Source organism: Dendrobium catenatum, unplaced genomic scaffold, assembly GCF_001605985.2.
Source record: "Dendrobium catenatum unplaced genomic scaffold, ASM160598v2 fragScaff_scaffold_437, whole genome shotgun sequence".
Taxonomy (NCBI): domain Eukaryota; kingdom Viridiplantae; phylum Streptophyta; class Magnoliopsida; order Asparagales; family Orchidaceae; genus Dendrobium; species Dendrobium catenatum.
The window spans coordinates 188,763-211,419 of NW_021318899.1; the positions used below are offsets into that span (position 1 = coordinate 188,763).

General features: G+C 33.1%; 2 protein-coding genes across 2 annotated transcripts in view; one reads left to right on the forward strand and one right to left on the reverse strand.

The window, feature by feature from the left end:
* The first annotated feature begins 2,213 nt into the window (after positions 1-2,213).
* Positions 2,214-17,212, forward strand: LOC110099866 (coilin). Its single transcript, XM_020827165.2, has 10 exons — positions 2,214-2,560; positions 3,323-3,387; positions 6,769-7,020; positions 8,870-9,091; positions 10,845-10,911; positions 15,609-15,815; positions 15,965-16,036; positions 16,190-16,336; positions 16,412-16,571; positions 16,855-17,212. Exons 1-10 carry the CDS (start codon positions 2,360-2,362, stop codon positions 17,010-17,012), a joined length of 1,551 nt encoding a protein of 516 aa, XP_020682824.1. The 5' UTR covers positions 2,214-2,359; the 3' UTR covers positions 17,013-17,212.
* A 1,130-nt stretch (positions 17,213-18,342) lies between these two features.
* Positions 18,343-22,657, reverse strand: part of LOC110099857 (endo-1,3;1,4-beta-D-glucanase) — a 40,556-nt gene continuing 36,241 nt past the window's right edge. The window contains exons 6-7 of the mRNA XM_020827149.2: positions 19,784-19,884; positions 18,343-18,802 (exon numbers count right to left, since the gene is read on the reverse strand). Of these exons, the coding sequence (XP_020682808.1) occupies positions 18,662-18,802; positions 19,784-19,884 (242 nt within the window). The 3' untranslated portion in view covers positions 18,343-18,661. The remainder of the gene's footprint in view (positions 18,803-19,783; positions 19,885-22,657) is intronic.

A 22,657-nucleotide genomic window follows, 5' to 3' on the forward strand; every position in this document is an offset into this window, starting at 1 on the left:
GGAATTTTCTATCAAGTTGTTATAATGTCATCTAACTACTATGAAAGAAGTTATTACACCTCAAATCACCATTGCTCAACTACGATCCTTTGACCACATTCACCTGACTATTTTCCTATGGCCATCGACATCAAACTACAATCCTCTGACCATCGATGCCTAACTATGGGCCTCATACTACCATCGATCAATCGCATTCATCTGATCACCATTGTCAAACTACTACACTTATAATCATCATCACTCGATTATAATCATTTTGACCACTATTTCTAATAACCTAAAAGTGTGAAATGAATTTATTTGAAAAAGATAAAAATTTTGAAGTTGAGTGTTATGGTACTAAGATACTAATAGTATATATATATATACACGCTCTGTCTCACCCCTCTACCTCCCTCACTCGTTGCTTAGCTTGGAAGAAATTAAAAGAGGGGAGGAGAAAGGAGAGAGTAAGACCTTTGGTTCATATTTGCCCGTCATTCCTATTACGAATTTTATTTTATTCGTTATAAGTGATTAATCTCTTACTCGTATTTTCAATAGCTTTGATTTCTATGAATTTTATCTATCTTAAATATGCCAAAAATATATTATCTCCTGATCTCGTAAGCTATCACCATTTAATTTTTTAAATGTTATAGATTTGATTATTCTAAATGATTTTATTGCATTTTGACTAATTAAATATGTATATATGAATTTTTTATATAAATGAGTAGGGAAAAAAAGTATACTAAAAATGGAATATGCTAATATGAGTGATATATATATACTGGAATGTACTACCAATATTGGAGAAATGATGTATTAGTTGATATCAGATACATGATATAACAACCCCATATGATACTTTATTGATTCATATTATTCACTAATGGGAGCTATAAGGAGCTGAAAACTGACTGGGAATTATAAGGAGTCGGGATGACTGATTCACATGATTCAATGAGAGTTAAAAGGAGTATACTAATTGGAATTGATAAGAAGCGACTGATTGAGATTCAAAGTACAGAAGTAAGATATCCTCATATGAATATTTGATATAACACTTATTCATTTATATAATTGATTGCACGTGATACTCGCAAACTTAATATACCCTAATCTTAAAGTCGTAGATTAATATTGATGTTGAATTAGTTATTAATGCTGATTATTGATATTGATACTGATTACTAATATTGATAATGATATTGAAATTGATTACAAATTTTTTATATTGATATTGATTAATGATACTGTTATTGTTACTGATACAATTTTATTACTAATACTAAATATTGTTATTAATTTAACTGATTGATTAGAGTTTATGATGGAATAATGAAATATAACTAACTGTGATATGATATGTTATGGTTAGATTATTGATACAGATAATTGATATAGATACATTGATATATATATTTCTTTATATAATTTATAACATATTATTCTCTTTTATCTTGCGTTGATTTTAGTTGTAAGATTTTGATTACTTACTGAGTTATGTGCTCATTATATGATTTTATATGTTTTTAGGAAAAATATAAATATCCTATGATACGAGGCTCCAGACAATATGCATAATTCTTTTCGTTGTTCATAATAAATTTATAAGCTTTAGTTAATTGACTAAAATGAAAGATGTAATTCTTTCAATATAGATCCCGGGGCATAACATCATTGCCTAATTATAGGATTTCGACCACTGTCGCTAGACTATAGTCCTACGACCACCGCTTCCTGACTATGGACCTCTCACTGTCATCTTCTGATTATAATCTTCCAACCACCATTATTAGACTACAACCCTCCAACCATAATCACTTGACAAATATCATTCTAACCACCATCACCAAATATTATTTTGTATCATTTTGTATTCCAATTAAATATCAGAATTGATTAAACTTATGTATTTAAAATAATTTGTACCCTAAAAAAATTGAACCAAACTGCCCCCTTAATAGTAAACACTCTTGACGAATGACAAATATAAAGTGAAAATAGCTCCAAAGACATATCATCTTAGCCTATTGATTGAGAGCTTAGACTTTCAACTAAGAGGTCTTGAACTTGAATCTTTGTTTAATTGACATAAATAACAAAAAAAAACCAAAACTCGCTATTAGATCTGCCCGATTCGCACTTCAGAGATTCTTGGAGATAATTTAATTGCTATAAATAGAAAAAGATAAATAAAAAACACTGCTCCACTCTCACACGGCCTCCGTGCCAGGACTGGAAGGGCTATTTAAAAACAATTAATCGAAACAGAACCGAGCAATTGAGTCCAGGCCTAAATTTCCATCGAAAGAAGATCCCTCGAGCGCTCTCCACCGCCCTTCCCCGGCATCTTCCGACTGCCAACCTGATGGGAAAGGACAAGGAGGGCATGGTTCGCTTTCGAGTCTTTTTCGATAATCATCGTCTTCTGAACAACTCCCAGCTTTCCGATGGACTCGGCCGCTGCTGGCTTCTCCTCAAACCCAGCATCGTTACCTTTGCCGACCTCGTTTCCCACCTACGTGAGAAGTTTGCCCTACGGAATCGCCAAATTCGCCTCGTTCTCTTGGTACGCAGCCGTTCTCCTACAGTAGCTTCGTTTATTGTACCCCCACTGCTAATGTTGTATAAAAATTTGAAGATTAATGTTCGTCTGCGATTTCAGGCTGCAGATTGAAGTGCATTTCTATTGTGGTGCAAGAATCGTTTTTGTTATAGAAATTTTCATCTCAATATTGTTTTTTTTTTTAATTTAAATCTTCGGGAGTCTGAACTTTTCTTTTTTGACACCATTTATGATTTTCATATGTCAATATGTTTTTTGTAGTCCGCATTCCTAGTTGATTAAAGCGTGACTTTAAAATTAAGCAAAAATGGCGATTTTCACTCGTTTCCTCTTTAGACCTGGGGTTTATCTTTGGCATTGCTGCATGTGTGCTCACGTGAATTTAACACAGCTTTCAACCATTGCATGCTTTTTTGCTAAAACCATTCTGTGGTATGATGGGTACTTGATAAGTGGCACTGGCTTTTATAGCTTTTTGATTACTTATAATATTTTTGAAGTAGTTAGTGGTAAATACTGCACTGCAGATGTATACTTGATAAGTGACACATGATGTTTTCCTGTTGACACTTCACGTTATTATTTGGCTGGTTGGTGTTAACTTTGTGATTCAAGCTTGCAATCTGTATTTCGACTTCGGTTTGACCGTTCATCTTTGTATTCTCATTTATTTTATGAAGTTTAATCATTATTAGAATACCTTTATTTCATGGATCATGCTTCAAATGGTAATTGAACTATTCAACCTTACTCATGTTTCTGCAGATTGATGATTTTGTCTTACCACCATTTGAATCAACAGGCATCCTCAAGGATAAGGATTTAATCAGGTTAGCTTTTTGGTGACAAATTTTCCTTTCATGATCTGTGAGCAATGTTATAGTTGTAATATATTGTGTTCGATCAGATTCATTTCATCTTAAGCATTCTATAACTATTTATATGTGCTTCAACTTTTACCCATTTATAATAACTATCAATTTACTATTTATTGTGTTGAAAGAATACAAGCTCATTAGGATCAATGAAACTTATTAATTGATTTTGATGCATACATGCATGGAGTAAGTAACACTTATTTTATGAACATTCAATCTTACTATTGAATGCCCACAAATCGGGATAAATTGCTTTTGAATTATCACAAAAAGAGGAGAATAATGATTCAAATATCATGGTTACATAGTAAAGTGTTTTGTTCAGTCGTTATTCACATATACCAACCAAGGTTATATCAAAAAGGACATTGCAAACTCTAAATGCTAGACCTCTAGCCCATGTGATTATTATTCTATATGTTGGTAAGAATTTGAAGCGTATTGAAGTGAGAGAAGATTCATTAATGAAGAGAGGAAGAATGATTTGAATAATGTATATTTTCATTGATAAAAGATTCACCAATGAATAGTGGAGGAATAATTTGAATTATCCATATTTTCCTTGAGAACCCTGCACTACTTTTTATACATCTAAAATTTAGAGCATGCTAAGTAATTTCTACCTATGAAGATGACAATATTCATAGAATATAAATGCAAGTATCAATCATGTTTCTATATTTGCATGTGCGAAAATAAAGGAAGACATTCTAGAGCTTGTAAGCATTTGATTCACTTAAAACCCGAGAGGTAATTGTGCCCCAAGACCTGTGAATCGCACATTGGACTACCAACTTGAAATCCCGCTAATTTTCAAGATGATCGTAGGGAAGGGATTACCAACACTGCTCTTGAAGCTATAGAGTAGATATTTTTTATATCTAACTTAGAAGTGATATTCTGAAATGTGGAGCTTTGCGTTCCTTCAGTTAGGAAGTCGGCCAATTGCTTGTGTGTTTGGACATGAGATATATATAAATTTGATTTTTAGTTTTTCTTTGATGATGTGTTAATCACTTTCTTTGTATTTAGTACGATTACATTATACTTGGTTGTGTGCAATGCTAATGGCTAATTTATTATCATCGCATAACTTCATATCTTTCCATTTTATTACCAATTCATTTAGGATGATTTTGATGCACAATCTTTAATATATTCCTTGGGTCATTGCTCGAAATTTTGCTTCCAGATCCGATTTTGTGATTATTGACCGCTTCTTGCTTTTCCAAGTTATTATACTTTCACCTTGGAAGATGCAATAATCAATTTAAGATTTAGTATATGTGAGGGTCTTACCCAATCAACATCTATGTATGCTTTTACGTTGAGTATTTTAGTTTTCTTAAATAAGATTCTTTTTCGTTGAGTTCATTTAAGCTATAAAAGAGTTTTTATAATCTATTATATATGTGTTTCCTTAGCATTATGCATGAATTGATTTAGAGGACTTACAAGATATGCAACATATAATATTGTGTAGGCAAGATAAATAAGTTTTTTGATCAATCTTTTGCTATCCCTCTCTGTGAACTTTTGGGCTCTCTCTTGCCTTGTCCAAGTTTTTTTGGCAGTAATCAATTGGAAATTCTGAGGGTTTGTATCCCATCATACTTGTTTCATTTAGCATATCCAAGATGTTATTTTCTTATGAAATGAATATCTGACTGCTTGTGTAATTAATTGGAACCTTTTGAGTATTCCTGCAATAATGTTTTATGTTCATTAGTCAAATTTTTGTTGGGATTGTTATCCAAGAGGCTACTTCTATTTTGTAGGATAGTCTCGTGGGTATTTGGGATCCTATTAGTGGGTTGGGTGGTTGGCAGATCAAGTTCGAGGGAATTAAAGTTGTCCTCATCCTGAGGCGTCCCTTTTTTTTGTTGTTTTGTTCGGTACCGAGGTCAACACATGTTGGTTGTAATTAGTCAAGAATGTTGATTTTAAACTTCACAGACCTTATCGAAGCTCCTTAAAAGATGATTTCACGTCCAATTTCAAAATGAGTGAAAAGTAAATCATCATTTTGTTGATGTATTTTCTATTTACAATGAACCAAATGAGCTCGTAAGGAAGATGGTTTTTTAATGGAAAGTGAGGTAAGAACTAAGAAGTGGATGTTTTTTTAATAGAAATTAAAAAAAAAAGTATTAAGAGGGTGAAGAAGAAACAATTTTAATTGAAAACATGAACACAATGATTTTTTGAATAAGTAGTGAAATCCATTCTTCTATTAAAATCGTTATTCTTCCAACTCGTTTTTATTAAGTTAACGATTTAAAGTTTTTTCTTTTGTTAATCTAGCAAATCTATTATCACGCATAATGCGGTCATTTAAGTTGAGATGAATATTCTTTGCAGCTAAGTATGGATGCTTTTTTCCTGCTTCAAGATTTAGGTTTGGGGGGCTTTTCTGTAATGTATGTACCTTTTTTTTCCTAAAGCTCTTAATGAATTTGGTTGTGATTTAGCAACTTTGGTTTCTATTAAGTTCATGTAAGTTAATGAAGGCACATGTTTATTATTCAAAATTGTTACTAATTTAGATTTTATTAGTTTATCTTGTTATTTGTTTGGATGTATTAGATATGTAGAAAAAACCAAATATAGGAGATTTGAAATTTCAAGTGTTTTGTTGGAGGAAAAAAAACAGCTTTATTTGTTGAGGATTTTGGAACCCCTTAGTTGATTTTCGATGTATTTTGAATTATGCACAAATTTAACTGATTTAGAATATGCATCATCGCACGACCGATCATGCGTGGTCGCAATTCTGCCAAAGCCCTTTCTTACCTTTGTGCAACCCCTTGCATGACCTTATGCTCTAGCTTGCTTGTCACATGATAATATTTCGTGACTTCAGCCCATTGTGCTCACTATGTGAGGCCAGCTCCACATCCTTCAATTCTCCCCCAACCGTTGGCTCCATTCTACAACTCTCCCAGCATGTGGCCATCCCTACAACTTCGGCTTTGTCTTTGGGCTCTCTTGTTATTGTGATTGCTTGCTGTAGATTTTTAATTTTTTTTTCTTAAATGAGATTCATTTTGCTCAAATCAAACACAAAAAAGTGATATCGAGAAATTATTTTACAACCAACCAAATAACTTGGAATATTGAAATAGACAAGTATTATAAGCACTTGCAGCCATACAAAATCTTAGTAAGCTTGTGAGTTTAATCTTCTATGTTGATTAAAAATTTGTCCATTTTCATTTAGTCTTTTATGCATAAGATGCATTAAGATTATTGCCTAAGTTATGTTATAGGAATGCTCCTACAATTTCTTGCCAATGGCATTTTTTCTGATAACCTGGTGCTTAATTCTGCTAGGGTTAAACTGAAGAATGTTAAACTGAAGGATGCTTTGCTGCCTTGCCATAGTCAAAATATTGTACAGGATCCACAAATTGCAAGGTCACATGGGTTTTCCTCCGACAATAATACTATGGAAGATGAGAAATCTCAAGCAAATTCGCAGGGAAATGTGAACAATGAGAATGCTGTTCATGACGGCAATTTGTCTCTTGGCATTGGCGTGCTGAAGCAGAAGAGAAGGCATTCACTTGAATTTCATAATTCAATGTATGCGTTTTCATGTTCTTTTTGTACTTAATTATACTGCCATTTAAGAATTGATTTTCTGCTCTCCTGTGTTGTCTCACTATTTTTTATTGACATTTTATTTGTTTCATACATATAATTAATGTTGATGATTAACAATTCATGCAAACTTTATTCATGCTTCTCTTGTCATGCCTGTCATCTACCACTGTGTTCTACATTTTGAGCTAATATAATGATAATTTGAAGGCTGAGTGTTAATTTTTCAAGTGTTTGATATAAAGTAAAATGGATGAAGAGTATATTTTTAGGGAATTTGGAACGCCTCAAAAGCCTTGAATTTTGTGATTTTCAATTTGTTCCAAATTGAGGAAATTAAAAATGCATCCTTATCCTCAACATTGTTCACTAACGACCCTACTTCTGTTTGTTACACCCCCATTAGCAAGCCCGCTCTTACTTTCATGTGCTTTTCTCATCCTTGTCCTTGACCACACTCCCATTTACATGCACCGTATGCGAAACCATCCCTGACAATGCTGCCAATTTTACGGGTTGTCCTCATCCTGTCCTTGACCACACCATCACTTTTGTGCCACATCCTTGTACCCGTCTCCCTAATCCTCAACTCCACCTACTTCTTCTGCACCAGCTGATGTTACAACATCATCAACATTGATCCAGACAAATATGTACCATATTGCCCCTAGTTTTAATGTCTCCTCGCCTCTCCTCCTGGTGCTCTAGTTTTCCAGTTTAAATTAATTGATATTGGATATCTCACTTTGCTTCCTTCAGATTGATTGAAATCAATCAAATTTGAATTGTTAGGCACATCCTCCAGGGTTATTAGCTATGGTGGTTTGCACTCATAGAAAATTTCATCCCTATATCTAAATTAATTATGATTTAACATCAGGAGAAAGCTGATTAATTAAACCTAATCTACCTGAATAAGAACTACTTTCGAGTTTTTCATTACATTGAGAAAGCTCATAGGAGGGGTGGCTTTTGCTGAGTGGTTGCTATTGTACAAATCAAGAGTTGGAAGATTTGAGCACATGGAGGGAGGTCATTACTATACATTCCTATGAACATGGTGTTGTGGTCCCTACCGCATTTGTTTACAGTTGATTGGACGTGACTTTGCTTCCTTAAGCTTTAGCTGTGGTGGTCTAGATTGTATATAATCGGTAAGGTTTACCTTTCAAGTGATTGAAAGCTTATTATTTTATTTTATATTGCAACTATGATTTGGGTGCATGGTTACTAACTCTATTATGACATGTTTTTTGTATTTGAAGTTAGGTCATACTAGGGGTGCAAGTGAGCCGAGCTAGCTCAAGCTCGGCTCATTAACGAACTCATGAGTTGAGCTTATTGAGCCTCGAGTTTGAGCTTGAGCCTATACTCGATATCGTATATTAAACGAGCTCGAGCTCAGCTCAAAAGTTTGTTGAGTTAGAGCTTGACTTGGTTGTTGAACTTGATTTCTTAGTTTTAAATTAAAATCTTTTATTTTTTTTATAATAATTCTTATTTTTAATATATAATTAATTAAAAATATTTAAGCATATTATATAATGTTAATTCAAATTAATTTTTAAATATATTTTAAGTTAATCGAGCCGATAAATTTTTTAACGAGTCAAGTTCGATTTTAGTAAACGAGCTCGAGCTCAATAAGAACTAAATAAATTTAGCTCAATTAGGCAGATTCTCGACTCGACTTGACTGGTTTACACCCCTAGGTCATACTTTGAGCTCTCATATAAAGATAAATGGTCACTAATTTATCTTCTTGATTTATAATATAGTATAATTTTGCTGCAATTACTATGACGTTGTTAACATGCTATTGCTATTTCAGGAGAAAGAGACAGAAACCAAACTGTGCTGAAAAGCAATTTACTAAGGCAGGTGTTCAAGATGTACATTCCAGGCAAAATACAACATTGTGTCATGTAAGTAGCGACTCCAAAATGAAATTGCCTGCCCAAGATTATACACATGATGATGGATTGGTGGTTTCTCTACCTGTCTCTGAAATAACCCTTGGTGAACCATCTAGCTCTATGTCTTCTAAAGAGAGGTATCCGAGCTTACTAATTAACTTACACAAAGATCATTTTTACTTGATTAATGTTCATTGCTATTCTTTCTTCTTTAAATTAGCAATTTTGGGATTCATAAATAATTCCAGCGAACTGCATTTGATGGATGGTTATGGTAGCTGACCTGATTGATTGTAATCTGTTAGATTTGAATGTGTGATTTCTTATCATGATTGCTGGCCAAAAGCTTATATAATATGTCGGATTAATTCATTTCTGTAGTTCGTCTACTTTACTATGAACCATTTGAGATTCAACACTTATTAATTACTTTAATCTCTGTCCATAAGATCACCTAGCCTTGGGTCTTGCAGTTATCAATAGAAAATATGTTTTTAAGCATTACAAGTTAAAATTTGATTCATTATTTGTGAGTTCTTATCATGATTGCTGGCCAGAAGCTCATATAATATTTTAGATTTATATTATTGTGAACCATGCGAGAATTAATGCCTTCTAATACCTTCAATCTCTGTCCATAAGATTATCTAGCCTTGGGCATAACGTGCAATTATAAGGAGAAAATGTGTTTTTATGCAGTATAAGTTAAAGGCTGACTCATGAGATCTGAATTAGTTGATATCGTACTTGGGATAATAAAATTCTTTAGTCAATCTAGCACAAGTTTCAGTGCAAATCACAAGCATAAACATCTTTTCTGTAAGGAGAAAGAGATCCTTAATTCCTTCATTTCAGTAGATTTGACAAATCTGCAAAACTATGAAAGAGCCCTTTGTTACCCATAAGAAATTGTGACGGCCTATTGAAGAGCAACTCAAAATTTGGGGTAACATTTTCTGCAATCTGAAAGGGCATTCATATCAACATTTTGGTTATTTTTTGTAGTATGGCAATATGCCTTACTATTGTTAACATATGCATCAAGTGGTCATTTCCACCAATGCTCAACCTTCAACACAATTGTTTCTGGTAGGTTATTATTGAAGAATAAATCTTAGCGATATTCTCGATTGGGCATTCACTATTTGTGAGCTGAAAGTATTCTTGGATGATTTTCTATTTAAACTATGGAAAAATTTCTCCTCTATTGATGATGTGCTCCTTACACTTCTTATTGATTGCACTCAGTTTTTTCATCACTCATTATGCCTAAGTAGTGGCTTGTATTGAAGTCCTGAATCGTTTAAAGTTTGATATGTTTTGCACAACTTTTCATTACTAGTGAAATTTTACAACTGGACTAGACTTGGTATTTTTATGAAAAAATTATTCTATTTTACCGCGTTTTCGGATTTATATCAAGATGCATGCAAAATTTTTGCACTCAAGCAGTTTGTGGAAATCTTGTTTGGCGTTCAAAAATGCTAAAATGCTGTGCATTTTTTTTAACGGAAATATTCTGGTAAACTTTTACATGTTATCAGATGTTATTTTGAATGCTAATGCCCATTAACTTTGAGAATTCTTTTATACTTAGGTAATTGTATTATTCTGATTATTAGCTGCAAGGAGCCAAGGACTTTTTCAAATGCTAAGGAACCGTGCCAAAGAACTTGTTTCTATTTTGTGTATGGTGTTCAGCTCTAAGCAAATAGTCTGACAGTATACCCCCATTTTCGTAATAACAGCTTTGTCTTGCAATTGTTATAACATGCCTTTGCATTTAACACAGCCTGAGCTTTGTTATTTAACTGATTAATGTTACCTTTTCTAGCGCACATAAAATGATAACTTTCATGTACTCCTTACTTTTTTTGCTTTTATCTGTAGGCAACAATCTGAGGGAATCAACAATGTTCTTGAATCTGAGCCTCATATTACTTGTGATGCGACTAAGGTTTGTTACTTATTCTTCTATTAAATAATTTCAATTTATTTAAATGCTTATGAAATTTTCTTGTAAATAATTCTTTACTGTCAGCTTTTTTGTTGAATTTCAACTTGGAATTGGCCTAAGGTTCCGGAGCAATAAATCATGTCACTAACTCATATTATTAAACCAACATGGTCTTGATCCAATTTCATTTGTGACTAATGACTCAATCTGAAAGCAGTTTTTCCGAGTTTGTTCTTGTATAGCTTTGCACCAATTAACATCAATTGCAACTACATGTCAAGCAAGATGATTTAGAAAGTGAATGCAATGAAATGATTTTATCCAAGTTCCTGATATTTAATATGTTTTTACCTGAGCAGAGGCACCATAAGTTGCTTGAGTCATTTACTTAAAATAAATAGCTTTAAGTGGTGTAAGTTGCTCAATTGGTGTTTTGTTTTGTCTATCTGCCCATATTTTAGGTGTCACCCTTCAATAAGTATGAGCTATATTACCACAATGATAGGCTTAATAGGCACACATCCCTTACCTTAGTTTTGACATGGCCTTAGAAATGGCAAGCTTGATTAGGTAGGTTTGGGCCAGGGATTTGATTCTTTCTCGGTTTTTTTAACATTTTGGACTGTGAACCCTGCCATCATTCCTCATCAAGCATTGTTGAAGCTGAATTTGTCTAAAAGATACTAAGGCATAATCAGAAAAAAAAAACCATTCTTGAAGATTTTGTTTCTGAACTAATAAAGATTTAAAAGAGTATATTCATTGAAATTACAAACAGGCCCTGTCGAGACGAGCACTTCAACCTTCTGATTTTTTAGGCTCTAGTTGTTTTCATTTCACAGATTTAATCTAGTGTAAAAGTGTGATTCTATTGAGAATGGATTGTGTTCTCTAAAAGTTGAGTTCGTTTGGTTAGATTTCCCATGTTAGTTTGAGTTGGTTTGACCTGTGGTTTCTTGATTCAATCATTTTTTTTAGTTGTTGTGTGACTTTCCTTCAATGGTAGATTTTCTTACAAATTTTAGCATTTGAAGACCCTTAAATTATTGTTTAGAGCAACTTACACATAATTTTCTATTTTACATCATAGGATAAATTTTACCTAAACTAAGAGTTAGTGGATTAAGAAGAATTAAGTTAATGTGTCATACTTTAAAGCTTTAGGAGAGAGTTATGGAGCATAGGTTATGACTTGATACTAATGTTTCTCAAGATCAATTTGGATTCATTCATGGTGGGTCTACTATGGAAGCTATACATTTATTGAGAGGTTTGATGGACAAGCATAGAGAGAATAAGGAGGATCTTCATATGATATTTATTGATTTAGAGAAAGCATATGATAAAGTTCCAAGAGAAGTGCTATGGAAAGTTTTAGAAAAGAAAGGAGTTAATAATACTTACATTCAAGTCATTAGGGCTATGTATGCAAGTGTTGTTACTTTTATTCAAACACAAAGTGGTTTGACTAGGTATTTTTCTATTTCTCTTGGATTACATGAATGATCAGCCTTAAGTCCATATCTTCTTTGCTTTAGTCATGGATGTTCTCACTAGAAATTTGCAAGATGTTGTACCCTTATGCTTTTTGCTGATGGTATTCTTCTTATTAATAAGATTAGAGAGGGAGTTTATAAACTTGAATGATTGAAGTTAACCTTAAGAGTCTAAAGATTTTCGTTCGAGTTGATCTAAAACTAAATATATGGAGTGTACTTTTAGTAATAATAAATCTAGTGGAGGGTTTGTGACTTTGGGCGATCAAGTCATTAATAAGAGTACACGTTTTAGATATCATGGGTCTATTGTTTAGAGTGATGGTGAAATAGATGGAAATATTATTAGCAGAATTCAAATTAGATGATTGAAGTGAAGGAATGCATCAGACTTGTGTGATAGAAAAGCCCCCTCAAACTTGAGGGAAAATTCTATCAGATGGTGGTGAGACTTGCAATGCTTTATTTTGCAGAATGTTGGCCATTAAATGAGTAGCATAATATTAAGTTAAGTTTTGCAAAGATGAGGATGCTCAAGTGGATGAGTGGCTTTACTCTTAGAGACAAGATACAAAATGAGCATATCCATGAAAAGGTTGGAGTAGCTCCAGTGGAAGATAAGATTATAGAGAGTCTCCTTAGATGGTTTGGTCACATAAAACGGCGTACTTCCGATGTCCTGGTTAGGACAATGTTAGACCGGTCCACTGGACCGGTCCAGCCGGTCCAGGCGGGACCAGTTCACGGACGAAATCGCAAAAACGGTGGAGATTCCGCCTCCTGGCGGAGAACGAGCGGCCCGACCGCTCAAACAGAGCGTTTTAGGAAGGATTTTTGGGGGGTTTCAGAGAGAAATTTGAATGTAGGGGCTGTTTAGGGAATTCCTTTTGATTTGTATGCATTAAATAGATGTTTTTCCTAGGGTTTGGGCATCTTGAATTTGGCTGAAATTTGAGATCACCGAGATTTAGATTTTCTTTGGGCTCTAGCGGCGTCTAGAGATTTGGGAGAGATCGATCCTCCTCTCGAATTGAGGATCAATTGTATCTTTGCTGTTTTCTTCTTCTTCTAGTGAAATACAAGCTTTCCTTTGAGTTTTCTATCAGATTTTCCCTGGATTAGTGTTGTTTTTCTGCTGTCAACAGCAGAAATCTGCTGTTTTCTGTTCTGGACAGCAACATTTTCACTGTTTGTTCACCGATTTGGGTTAGGATTGCTTGCGAACTCAAGTATTACCTTAGGGTTACTTGCGAACTCAAGTATTTCCTATCAGAAAATAGATGTATTAAATTTGACTTATGTTAAGAAAGGTAGAGGTAGACCTAAAAATACTTGGTTAGAAAATATTAGAAATGACTTTTCTTTTTTAGATTTAAATGAAAAGTTGACTCTTAACTGAAAATAATGGAGAAAAAAAGATTCATGTAGCTAACCCCGCGTAATGGGATAAAGGCTTGATGTTGTTGTTGTTGTTGTTGTTGTAAGAGTTAGTGGGTTGCAACATTTGATCATTTGTTTGTGCTTCTTTGCATGTCAATTTAGATTTACATTAGTAAACCCTATACCTCAAGGCCTCATGTATCAGATTTGATATCTAAGCTTATGGTTACATCATCATTTTAGCTAGAAATAGAAAATATTAATTGGGTCAATAAAAAATTAATAAATGATGCAGTGTAAAATGAAATGGTAAGTTTCGGTTCTCGATAATGATAAGAAATTTGTTGTGAGTTTTAAATTTATATTCTTGCTTTCAATGGTGTAGATACACCTTGGAGAATTTTCGCAGTGGATTGATAATTTAAAAAACTTTGTTTGAACATTGCTATCTACTTGATTCTTAAAAACTCGAAATTGTTGAAAAAAATTAGTGAGATATGCGTAATTATGTTAGCAAAATGTTGTGAGTGAAAAAAAATAAATATAGGCTAGCATGAAATCTAAACTTAAAGAACAATATTTTCCTTTCAATTAATATATAGACAAAATGCATAATCGATCTACTACTTGTAAACAATGTGATTTCATTGTGTTTGAATATTATGCAAGTTTTGTACAACTTATATTTACACAAGCTTTGCCTCTAGACTATCATTTTGCAATTCCTAGCTCATGAAAGGTTTTATGTGAGTGATGAAGAATGAACTAAGTTACAATTCACGGAAAATATTATTTGAGTATTTATTTATATCTTTGAATGTTAAGGCATATTGCAATAGCTTTTTTAGGACTATCACACTTGTAATTTAAGTTTATAAAGGGTGATTATCACCATCTTCTCTAGATCCAGTCAAACATACATGTGGGCTCCAAAATTAACTGGCCGGCCTCTCGCTAGAAGAGTTTAGATTGTCTTTCTTGTCGTTTGATCGGCGGAAGCTACTCCCATTCCTTATCTCACGCTCACCTCTTTGTCTCAGGTTAGGATAAGTGTAGTGAAGAAAAAAAAAATGCCAAAAAGACTTACACATGCTCCATTAGTTCCTCGTCAATCTAAAAGGTTTTTTGTTAATATTTTACTCCAATTTGAATGATAGGACCATTTTGGTCGTTGCTAACAGTGTTTGGAGACTAAATTAGAACTTTTACGTGGTCTGGGATTATTGTAGTCGAGGGATCATTTTGATCATTTTCTTAGAACATAAATAACTTTTTTTTAAGACGCGAAATATATTTTATTTCATGTCAAACTAAAATAAAATAAATTGAAAGTAAAAAAAAAAAGAAGTAATCTAAAATGGGCCCTTGTGATTGTTGTGTTGTAGTTCAGATTTTACAAGTTTGATGAGACTGGATTCCTTTTTGCGGTGCGATTCTTAATTATTTAAGAAATTTATATTCATTTTTTGATTTCTTGTAAAATTGTAGAATTTGGAGACTTTTGATTTATTGTTTGGAATCAGTAAATTGTGTTTTCTAATTTTTCATCAAAAGAAATTAATTTTTGTTCAAATTAAATTTGGTATGTGAATTGTGATTCTGGGTGTTATTAAGTATCGAAGCTCTGAACCCTCAAAACTTTTAGATTTCTTTGATATAATTTACGGATTGCAATTATAGATAACTACAAAAGGATTAAAGCTGACTTGTTCACGTGGAGTGCAAGAAGTTTTATTTTATAATGTGCCTATGGATTCAATACCATGAGAAATGTGCTCACCATGTGAACCCTTTTTTAACAATTTTTTCCTCGTGCTTCAGAAATTTGCGCAATCAAGTTCTGCAACCAGTAATAATGACCAAAATCAAGGAAGAAATTCTTGTAGATCAGTTCATGAAAAGAAGTCGGAAAATCATGCATGGATAGACAGAAAGCCTGGAGGAGATTCTCCTGACCTTAAAGCTAAGACGACCGTTGAACACAAAATAGATTTTGCTACACTCTTCCCACTGACACGATCTCCTCTGGTACGTTTCCTGTCCATATTTTTTTTTTCAGTCAGAAGAGAAGTTTATTCAACTGGTTCTGAAGATTTGCGTGGACTCGCAATATGCATTTTTTTTATGATATAAGCTCATTCATTTTAAACTATGGAGTCTGATTAGATTTGTTGCAGAAAGGGGATATACTGGCATACCGATATGTCGAACCATCATCAACGGTCTACCCTGTGCTTTCATCACCCCAAGTAAGAGAAAAAAGATATTAATATGCATGAACAATGAACATTCTTTACCCTTTATTGAATTAATTTTCAATTGCTTTCCAGTTGAAGTTTGTCCAGACAGAATTAAGCAATCTCTGAAAATTACTGCAACAATTTTTATTTCTATGATTATAGGTTGGTAAAGTTTCAGCATTTGATTATAAATCTTCAGAAATTGTATTGATCCCGGCTCCTGAATTTGAGATCTTCTCAGAAGAGAATCCAATGTCACCCACTTCACTGCGGGCGGCGTCCCCTTACAAAGAAGATGGCTCGTTACAGGTGAATGAACAAACTTATGAAACATGTTTTATTGGCTTTTCTGAATCTAATCTGATAGTTGCCATTGCTGTGCAGATCAAGCTCTCAGCACTTATTGATGTTCGTTTGCTGAAAGCCCATAACTCAAAAGAGTTGGCATGTTTGCCGGAAGGAACATTCAATCGAACTAAGAAAGACAAATCGGACGTGGCTGTAGCAAAAAGCACTTGGAATCATTCTTCTGTTCACCGCACAGGTATCAAGTATAACCTATTAATTTAAGACTTCGTTTGGGACAGCTTTTTTATTGTTTTATTTTTCAAACCGCAATCAAAATATTTATTTGATCTTGCGTTAAAAAAAAATTTATATTAGGAAGTTGTCTTCTATCATAGATTTATAAAGTTAGTTTCTTTATAGCAGCTATACAAAACAGTAAGAAAACCGTCTCAAATGAAGCATAAGTGTGATGCTCTTAACACTTTTGTAGAAAAACTTGGTATAAATATACTTTTGTAATTATTTTCAACTCTTTACAGGAAGCTCAAATGGCACTAAACCTACTTCAAATGACAGAAGGGCTTCCGCGTCATGGCTTTACGGCGCATCGCCTGCAGCAGCTCTTTTTTGGGAGACCGTTGGATCAAAAGGTAGTTTTGGTAAGGGTGGTAAATGTTCCAGTTCAGGAAAATACTAAGTAGCAGGTGTTGTGGCATGGCTATGAAGGTTACCCTGATTTAGTTCATTTTGCTTATATTCATTCTGATAGCTAGCGTCCTGGTTAATTGTATGGTGTTTTTTCTTTTGTACTAATGGTCCTCAACTCTGATAGAATGCTCATGTTTATGTAATGGTATAAGTTAAACTATTTTGGTAATCCCTCTACTTTTATATGGATCTTTTGCTTCTATTTTTTTTGGTTTTGTTTTGTTTGTTTGTTTTTTTTTTTTTTGTATCTTTTGCTACTATATTTTGATTAATATACACAAAAAGTAGAGCTAAAATTGGATACTTCAAAAATTGACAAAAAAAAAGGTATTTCTTGTGATGAAAAAATGGTATCACTAAAAAATTTAATTCAATTTTGATTCATTTTTATCAATGCCGGTAATTCTATTAAGGTTCAAAGGCGGATGACTCCAATGACTGATGGACTTCTAAGAGAAACAATTATATGAATAACTCTCACATAAAAAGTGAGATTGTTCAAATTTAATCTTCTAAAAGGGTTAAAATTGTATTGTGATTATATTAAGAAAATAAATTTAATAGCTAATTAAAAGCATCGGTGATTGGTCCCCAATTATAATTTGAATATTTAAGCTACGAATAAATTTAATTGTTAATATATTAAATCTAACTTTCCTTCTACAGTTATACTCAGCAGTCAGCACCCCCTCGACAAAAGAAAAACATTGCTTTCTCCATATGCCGTCCATTGGTATAAAATAATGAATGCTATTTCTATTTGTTCTGTTCCAGTGTTTCTTGCAAGAAAGAAATGCTTAGTAGGTCTAACTCCCCATTAAAAAATTTACAAAGATTTAATCAAGAAATGATGCTTATGATCTTTTTTTAAAATATCTTAATAAAAATAAAATTTAAATTATTTTAATTAAAATTAATTTGACTTTTAACATAACAAATGAGAAGTACGCAAATACAAATTTCTTAATAATAGGGGAATATAATATTTACATTATATGTACTACATTTATAAGAATTTAAATTCATGCAATTTCACATTTAAAAATAAATATTTTTTTCAATAATAATATTTAAATTTATAAGTAAAAAAAAAACTAGTTATACCCTTTTCCATTTGCAACTACTTAAAATATGATCAAATTTTTAAAATTTGTAAGTTTCAGCCTTTTTTTTCGCCAAAATATTTAAAATTGCTTATAATTTCTCATTTTTGGCCTTTTATTTGTTCAATGTAAATCCTTTTAACTCTGCCAAGCTATGATTAAGATTGTTAGGATTACTTTGAAGATCATAAACTATTACATGAAGAGCTACATATATATAAATGAACTCATTTCAATGCAACTTATAAATTCCTTAAAATTTTGTTTAGTGCAAGAAGCATTAAAAACTGACCTGATTCGAGTTGGACCCTTATTTTTTCTGCAACTTTCCCCAATATATCGATTCAGCTGGGCTAGCAGGAACAGAAGCCGCCCCCACTCAATCTCAGGGAGTCTCTGTACCTCAAGCCAAAAAGTTAGTTTTTCAACTTTATTAAAGCCTACAAGCAGGCAATATAGAGTTCAAAATACTGCAGAGCCAACAATTACAAGGACCTAAGAGAAAGGTTCATTTGCACGACAGTAAAATGGCTTCCTATTTAAGATGCTTGACAAACCAACCAATCATATCTTTGTGAGCTTCTTCAGCTTTACTCACAGCTTCTTCATCCTTAACATCATAACGCACAGTCCATCCATGCGCAACCCCAGGAAATATCTTCACAAAGCTATCCACCTTTCCATGAAAGCATGCAGCAGTTATTACTCTTGACATGATACATTACTATGCATGTAAAGTGAAAAAGAAAAAGAATTAAAAATAATTTAGGCTTCGTTTCGGACGGGCCTTAGTACTGTTTTTTAAAACGTCTCTAGTACAAAAATTTTAAATTCAAAAATTTTTTATAATGAAAAACTGTTTTAGAAAGCAAGAACAAAGCTATCCCAAACGAAGCCTTGGGACCACTTTAGTACTGTTTTTTTAAAACGGCTTTCTAGTAAAATTTTAAATTCAAGAATTTTTTACAATAAAAAGCTGTTTTAGAAAGCGAGTAGAAAGCCATCCCAAACGAAGCCTTAGTCGCAACAGTGCAATCAATTGTATGTTTTGAATATAGCAAAACGATAAAGCTTACATGAAGTCAAACCATTTAGTTTTAGGCTTCGTTTGGGATAGCTTCTTACTCTGCTTCTTAAAGCAGCTTTTAAGTACAATTTTTTTCTTTCTAAATAATTACTTTAAGAAGCAGTAATAAAGTCGTCCCAAACAAAATCTTAATGTTTTCATGATTATCATAATATTACTTTCAACGTACAAACTGATCAGTAAATCAATGGTTTCTTTGCATAAAGTTGGAATGGTTTATCCGTTTATGCACCTTTTATTTGAATTAACATGCAAATCTGAATCCTTTTCCTTTTTGTCACCTTCAGTTTTTCTTTGGAATTGTGGTTGAGTTTAGCTAAACGTCCAACTAAAATCATAATTTCCAAGTTTCTTCTCAACATAGAATCCCCCCCAAGTCATTGACACTTTTTAAGTTCAATTATGCAAATTATGTGCGAAAATTAGTAACATATGTAGACATAGTCCAAATACTACTTTGCATATTCATGCAATTAGTTTGAAGAGGGAAGGAAAGAACAACTTCCAAATTAAGGGCCTGTATACATAATACTAAACGAACTGACCATGAATCCAAGTTGGATGCATTACCTCAGAATTGGTGGACAGTACCTCTTCGAACTGTTTCACTAGTTCTGGTGGAGAAGTTTTGTCTATCTCAGCCCCAAGGATAGCAAGATGAGCTTTAATTGCTGAACATAAGCAAAAATGATGATTTAAAATGCCTCGTCATTATGAATTTAATCAGGGAAAAACAATTAAAAGCTCAAATTTTCATCATCTTAGCCTCCATAAAAGAAGGGGGAAAAAAAAACAGCTAGAAAGTAGAAGATTTTTTTTTGTAGAAGCCTTGCTAAAAAACACAGAATTTTGCCCTTTCATCTTTTGATGTTGATCGTTACAGGCTAATTGATATTTTCTTTCCCATTCTTCTTAATTTTTTTAATCATATTTTAGATGGTTAAGACTTTCATCACCTTTTAACTGGGATTTGATAAGGACCTCCTTTTTAAGACCTATGAATCGATTAACACATCATATTCACGTTTTATCAAAACGATTCAATTAATTACCAATTCACCTGTTCACTAAGGTACACGACATCTCCAACTCAATAAAGGAGTGGACTGCCAAAAACACTCGAAAAAGATTTAATTTTCAGTCAAAACAAGCCAGAGTAAAATACGTTAAAAGAAGTTCAATAAAAAATTGTTCTATTCAGTCCCTTCATTTCCACCAATCCATTGCTAAGAAAATCTCTTTCTACCTTGAATTATATAATAATTATGTACATGTATTTAGATGAGGGTACAGGATAGCCTGATGGAAGCTTGCATTTCAACTTTCCAATGTTTTTGATCATGAGGATTTTGCAATCAAGATCAAGACAATTGTTCTTGATTTCAAACATTTTAAAGAAGTACAAATTATCATTGATTTATTTAGACAAAGATTTGAAAAGGAATTAAGCTTAATGAAAAATTGAAGGTAAAAAATATAATACTTTTAAAAATAAACTCGTAATGAAGAGCAGAGCATGCATGTTTATAAAACTGAGATCAGGTCACCGTTCAATCGGACGAGTTCAATTCTGGCCAATAGATAACATTAATATAAAGGATAGCTGTGTACATGAAGAACTAAACCTTGCACAGTCCAATGACTTGGACTATGAAGATCACCTGCTTTCGTCTACACACCTAGTATCACAATTATTTCCAAGTTACTCTCCAAAGTGTTAGTTCTGTGTGAAATCTGATTGGGTTGATCAATCGGGTTGTACTATTGCCTCAGACCTTAAGTCAATTTCTTGCACTTGTTGTGGGGGTCCTCCCCTTGCTTGGGTTCGAGTGTTTTGCACTTGAAAATTTTTCTTCTTTACAATGACTCGGTGCTGTGTACCCGAGTGTCTTGACGCTGCAAAGTTTATTGGGAAAAATAATAGAGAGCAGAGCGTCGTAAAGCTCTAGATTCAGCACCGCAACATTGTGGAGTGCTACAACACTGTTGGTTTGAGCGTCGCGGCATCATGTTGATATGACTTGAGTGCCACAACGCTGTGAGGCGGACTGGACAGTTTTTCTTTCTTATTTTTCTCAAGGGTGGAGTACCTTGGTGTTATTAGCTTTACTTTCTCTTTTGATTTGACTGTGAGAATAGTGTAAGAGAGAAGAAAAGAAAGGCAAGAGCAAGAGAGAAGAGAGATCTATACTTATTTCTCCCCTTTTTCATAAGTGTATTTCTTGGTGTGGTGTGGCTCCGTAGTGTTTTCTCGATTTTGGATTTTCCACGTTAAATCCTAGTGTCCTTTACTTTCGCTGCTTTTACTTTCTTGTTTATTCCATCACGTGATTTACTTCCATCGCCAACAATAAGAAATTTGAAGTACCACAACTTCTACTTTACAGAGAAGATACCGACCTGAAAGTATATCACCAAGTTTGAGGCTGTATTTACTTTATACTCTGTTGCAAAGGTTATTACGCACAAAGGTTTTCTTACTATTGACAGAGAAATCTTGTAGTGTCTTTCTAAGTTGCCACCTAAAGTGCTCAATAATTTCACTGATTTTAAAAAGCAGCTTTCGGTAAACTTTTAAGTCTAAGGAAAATAATCGCTCTTTTTGTTTAAAGCAAACTCAAGGCAAGTCACTCAGAGATTTTGTTAATCGTTCAACAAAGAGAAGATAAAAATATTTAATCCAAAATCCAAATGAGTAGATTGCAAAGATTACATTGATATAATAATTGAAGAAAGGAATGTTGGAGTTCAGTATAAATAGAAATCATTTCAAAACCATTATCCTCCTTTTGGTCAAGGCCCAAAAGGTATAAGAATAACGAGGAGCTGATGAAGATGGCTAAAAAGCTCTCCCATTCAATCGAGTCAACTTTGATCAAATTGAAGAACATAAGAAGTTTGAATCTCAGTTAAGGAGCAATGAAGATCAAAACAGAGCAACTCAAATATTAACTCTAACCCTGCCTCCAACCAACTCTTTAAAGTCTAACTTGTTTCAACTTAACTTGGAATAAATATTAATTTTGATAATGTAATACACATTTTATTTGAATCATGACTATCTGTTAATATTTGATAACTAGGTGCCTCATCAATATTTCTATTCATCACCTTTAATTATGTATTGTCTCAATAAATGAGCAGATAATCTAAAGTTGGACCTGAGAATCGAACATAGATCAAATTGAATTAACCACTTTGAATCCAATTTAATGAAGATCCAATTCAACATTAGTACTATTCCAAAAATGGTGAAACTAGGGGTGTCAATAAATAACTTGAAATGAACCAGCTTCAAAAACTTTGGGTTCGGATAGAACCAATTAATATTTGAATTGGATTCAGGTCTAAATTGTAGACCAAACAATTATTCGAGTTGGTTAAGGTTAATCTAAATAACTCAAAATAAACTTGAAATTGACCTGATTACTATTTGGGTTTGAG

Bases quoted from the DNA above. Each gene is read 5' to 3' on its own strand.
- LOC110099866 (XM_020827165.2), top strand. From the start codon at position 2,360: ATGGGAAAGGACAAGGAGGGCATGGTTCGCTTTCGAGTCTTTTTCGAT. The intron at 10,912-15,608 runs GTTTGTTACTTA...CTCGTGCTTCAG, and splicing joins TTACTTGTGATGCGACTAAG to AAATTTGCGCAATCAAGTTC. The intron at 16,037-16,189 runs GTAAGAGAAAAA...CTATGATTATAG, and splicing joins CTGTGCTTTCATCACCCCAA to GTTGGTAAAGTTTCAGCATT.